The sequence below is a fragment of the Hipposideros armiger genome, unplaced genomic scaffold, assembly GCF_001890085.2.
Source record: "Hipposideros armiger isolate ML-2016 unplaced genomic scaffold, ASM189008v1 scaffold_2165, whole genome shotgun sequence".
NCBI lineage: Eukaryota > Metazoa > Chordata > Mammalia > Chiroptera > Hipposideridae > Hipposideros > Hipposideros armiger.
In genome coordinates this window covers 5,966-11,037 of record NW_017733513.1, presented here as the reverse complement: position 1 = coordinate 11,037, position 5,072 = coordinate 5,966, and the positions used below count along the sequence as shown (strand labels likewise).

At 44.5% G+C, this 5,072-nt stretch overlaps 1 gene segment (V, D, J or C); it reads left to right on the top strand.

The window, feature by feature from the left end:
* Window positions 1–1,874: 1,874 nt before the first annotated feature.
* Window positions 1,875–2,482, top strand: LOC109378569 (immunoglobulin heavy variable 3-33-like). The segment is given in 2 exon segments: window positions 1,875–1,993; window positions 2,085–2,482. Coding segments are annotated over 2 exon segments (444 nt in total).
* The last annotated feature ends 2,590 nt before the right edge of the window (window positions 2,483–5,072 follow it).

Genomic DNA, 5,072 nt, shown 5'->3' with positions numbered 1-5,072 from the left:
ATGCCCACCTGCAGCTAACACTGAACACAGCACCTTGAGCTTAGAGACCACGAGCTGCTGATGGGCGGCCAGATGGTGACTGGCGCCCTACACAACTAAGGTCAAAGAACAACAACTTCGCTGGTTCCCTTTCCCAATTCTCCAATACTGTTTCGCTCTCCCAATTCCCAAATTTAAAAAAATTAAAATATAAAAAAATAAACTAACTTTATGACTCTAGATAATGTGTGTCGCTATTTCAGAGAATAGCAAAGAAAGATGCCTTGAACTGGCTGAACAACAAGATTCCAACCTAATGAAACAAGAAGCCTGGACGTGTGTGGCCTCTGTTGGTTAATTCAAACACTCATGTACCTAATAGTTTTCCCCCCAGTTCTGCACATTGATACACCCAGTGAGTCAGCTTCATGTTCCAGGGGACTCCTGTCATGAGAGGACACGGTGACAACATTCCCCAGGGTCACACGCAGACATGGAAGGACTGGGAGAGGGAAGAGATGGTTCTTGGGGAATTAACTTCTGAAGAACCAGGAATGTACCACAGACCCTCGCTCCTGCCTCCCTGACTGGAACCATGTCACATGTCACTGAGACACAGACGCCTGATGGGGAAAATAAGACTGAATTGACGTGGTTGTCCGTTTTCTCAAATAAAATTAATCAGCATCAATAACAGGAGGTGATTGGAATTGTTCATCGGTTCAGTGGATAAGGAAATACAATGCTCTTTATATAACTAGTGATTTCATGATAAAAGTTAATCTGTCTTAGAGATTGCCATCAGGATGTTCACTAGTTTAAAGATACACACCTCCAACGAGCAGTAAATAAACCTTAGAGTTCTAGTGCACAGTGTCATGAATGTAGACAACAACACTGTATTATATTCACCAACTTTCTAAGAGAGTACGACTTTGATATTCCAATCATTAAAACATAATAATTATTAACATAATAGAGATGCTAATTATAACTACAATGTGAATCACATTACAATATGTAAAAGTATCAATTTGCCATGTTGTACAACTTTAATTTACACAATGTGTCAAATATTTCAATGAAATTATTTTAATAACAGAAATTCCATAACCTCTAATTCTTATGATTTGCATATACCTACAAAAGAAAATGCAGTTTCATCACTGTCCACTACCGTTGAAGCTGGTCTTACAAGGGAGCCTGGAGAATAAAACAGAAATGGGGACAGTGACGCTGCTGCATAGACAGCCCCGGATCCCAGAACTGAACACGCCCCGCGGCACGGCTCTGCTTCTCTGTGTGCGTCACGCTCCTGTTTTCCCAATGAGCCAACAGACGCTCCTGTCTCCTCAGACACTTGGTCCACTTGCTGCAGGTTCAGCTCTGCTCTTAGTTTATCCTCTGAGCTCTCTACGGGGAAATAATTGTCAGATGTAACTTCCCATGTCCCAACCTGCACCCTCCTGTGTCTGTAACTCGCCCTCTCATCATGATGATTGGTTCCCCTTGGCATGCTCTGTACTGGTGACCTTCACGGGATTTATCCTAAATGTATCCTTTCTCTAACTTTTCCTTATATTTTTTCCTGCCTGGTCTTTCTACGAGCTTTGCAACAATATCTAGTGTTCAGTCAGGAGGTCCTGACAACATCACTGGGCATGTCCACCTGCCCTGGAGTTGGTTCAGAGGAGCAGCTGGGTCCAGTGGGGAGAGGTACCAGCCCAGACACAGTGGTGTATTTTTACCAGACATGGGAAATGAAAACATTACACTCTGTGACCATGTCCTTTATGTCAGAGTCCTAACCAGTAGCTCCTTATATAGAAGAGGAACATGCAAATAGGCGCCCTCCTGCTGATAAAAACCAGCCCATCCCTGACCCTGCAGCTCTGAGACAGGAGCCCCAGCCCCGGGATCCCCAGGTGTCCCCATTCTGTGATCAGGACTGAACACAGACGACGCACCATGGACTTTGGGCTCAGCTGGGTTTTCCTTGTGGCTATTTTAAGAGGTGATTTATGGTGAACATGAGACTCTGGGAGAATATGAGAGAAACAGTGGATGTGTGACAGCTTCTGACCAAGACCTCTCTGTGTTTGCAGGTGTCCATTGTGAGGTGCAGCTGGTGGAGTCTGGGGGAGGCTTGGTGCAGCCTGGGGGGTCTCTGCGACTCTCCTGTGCAGCCTCTGGATTCACCTTCAGTAGCTACGGCATGAACTGGGTCCGCCAGGCTCCAGGGAAGGGACTGGAGTGGGTGGCAGTTATATGGTATGACGGAAGTCAGAAATACTATGCCGACTCCATGAAGGGCCGATTCACCATCTCCAGAGACAATGCCAAGAACACGCTGTACCTGCAAATGACCAGCCTGAGAGCCGAGGACACGGCCGTGTATTACTGTGTGAAGGACACAGTGAGGGGAAGTCAATGTGAGCCCAGACACAAACCTCCCTGCAGGGGACAGGGGGTTGGGCTGCAGGGGGCGCTCAGGACACACTGAGCACAGGGACCAGCCCAGGGACCAGGTGGGGAACTGGGTAGGAAAGAAACTTCCTGTTGGAAACAGAGATTTCCTCTGAAATTTCTCAGATGCCCCCAGGGACAAGTCTTGAACCATCTTTGTGACTCTAATGTCTCCTATTCTCAGCAGCCACACACAGGGGGAAACACTGTTTACAATGACATTCAACAATGACTTCGGTTCTTTTCTTGACTGGCTCCTTGTGTGTCCTGTTTTTATTTCACAACTGAGACCATCCTGAGGGTTCTTGTCTCCTCTGTGGTTGGGAAACACTTTCCACAGAGAGACCCCAGCACAGCTCAGGCCCCTGTGTGCTGAGCTCAGGCTCTCTGTCCCCCACATGCCCACGGGGTCCCCACATGGCCCTTCCTTCCCACAGGCACACGTGACCCCACGGGATTATGTTCAGCCCCCAGGACCTCCACCCCCATGGTCTCCGTCCTCCCTACAGCATCACAATGTTAACCTCTTGGTCCTCATTTACTCAAGTGTACATTTGAAACCCACCCAACATCACCTTCTGTCACCTATTGTCTTAATTCTCACTAAATCCGTTCTGGACCCTGAGCTCCATGGGGCTGGAGCTCTGCTCACACTCCCAGCTCCCCCACAGTGCCCGTCACAGAAGGGAGGTCCAGTACATACATGCGCGTTCACGTGCCCCTGTTACCAGCCAAGAGAGGCCCCCCACAAAGAAGTTTAAGTTTCCTTTCCTATAGAAATATTAAGTATAGAAATGTTAAGTCTCCTCCATAGTTTCTTAGTTTCTTAGCCCCTGGCTTTGATTACTTTTCTTACCAGTTTGTAATCCTAGACTAAAGATTGCTCCTAGCCTGAATCCTAAAACTCTATCCTCCTGCTTCTTGATTGCTTTGTAAATCAGTTTCTGAATCCGAAACAATAGAAGTATCCTACCCCTGCTTCAGATAACTATTTGGAAGTCTGTGACTTCCTAATGTCTCCCAGGCCAGTAAGCTAAATGCCAAACCTATTCTGGGCCCAGACAACTGACGCCACCTGAGTAACAGGCTGAATTGCAACAGGCTTCATGAGAGCTAACAGNCCAGGTTGAACTGTTGTTCAGCATCTTAGCTGTAGAGGGCAGTGTCACTGGCCCTCATATGTGGGATACGAACCGTAATCCTCTGGCGTCCCAAGCCAGCTCTTAACCAATGCGCTGGCCCAGAGCTTCTCCGTTTTAATATGTAGCCCCTTTTCTGTCCACAGAGCTCTCAAATTGGTGTGAGCCTGGGTCTACCACTTACTATCAATGTTGCTTGGGACAGGTATCGACCCTTTCAGGGTATTTGTGTTGTGACTTGTAAAATTCCCCATTTTTATAGCTTAGAACAGGGGTTGGTCGGCAAACTACGGTTTGCAAGCCACATGCGGCTCTTTGGGTACATTCCATCTCAAAAGTTTGCTGAGCCCTCAAAGAGCCAACACTGTCCCTCAGAAAAATTTAAAAATTATTCGAGAGCCATACATATATTTTTACATAATCACCATTATGTGATTAATATCCTGTAAAAATTGTATAATTGAAACTATGAAGTTTTATTTTCATTTTCAATTTTACTTCAAAGCCACCATTCATGAGCCACAGTTTGGTGACCCTTGGCAGCTCTTCTGTCTCAAGAGTTTGCCGATTCCGGGGTTAGAACATTCATCACTTTGTAGTGGGCACAAAATAGGTGTTAACCTGCAAGACCTCTGCTGAGGCCTTTGCTCTGCCTCCTGACAGGCTGTAAGGTTGCTCCTCACAAGGCCTCACATTGTCATGTGTGAGTTAGAGCTCATTACACCCACCTGCTAGGGTTTGTAAGTTAATGAGATTATGACTATGAAAGGCTTAGCACTATGTCTGGTACAGAGCAAATTTTCAATAAGTGTTATTCATTGTTCTGATGATGGTTATGAGTTATTTAGCTGTTTATCTTATTTTAAATATGGTTAGTGAACTCACATGAGTGACTATACAGAATAAAGGTGAAACTTCTATAAACATGTATTTGAGACTTATTGCTATTAGATAAAAGCAATTACATTTATACTCATAATTTTCCACCTATTAAGCAGATAATTTACTGGGAAATGGAATTGGAATAGTAGGATACTGACAATATTGTCCATATAAATTGTTCCCATTGCTTGATTGGTAGCTTAAACTTTGAGCCTAATTCCTTCACCTCAAAAGGCTTGGTCAGAGAAGGAAAAAAATGCATACAGACCCAATGATCCAGAAACCCTACAGGTAGGAGTTTATACCGAGGAACTGAGAGATGTGTGCATATTATGAGAATATTCATTGCAGAAAAACAGCTAAAGTCAACCTACATTTAACAACAGGAGGAAGGCTAGACAATGTTTGATATACCCATGGGATGGTGTATTATGCAACCATTTACAATCACATTTACACAAAATATTATCACAGTGGTAAACATGTGGAGCTTTAAAAATAGCACAAATATGGTTAACAGTCTTGGATAAAATTCTAGAAACACAACACCTACCAAGACTAAATTACAAAATATACAAAACATGAATAGACATCTAAATAATAAGG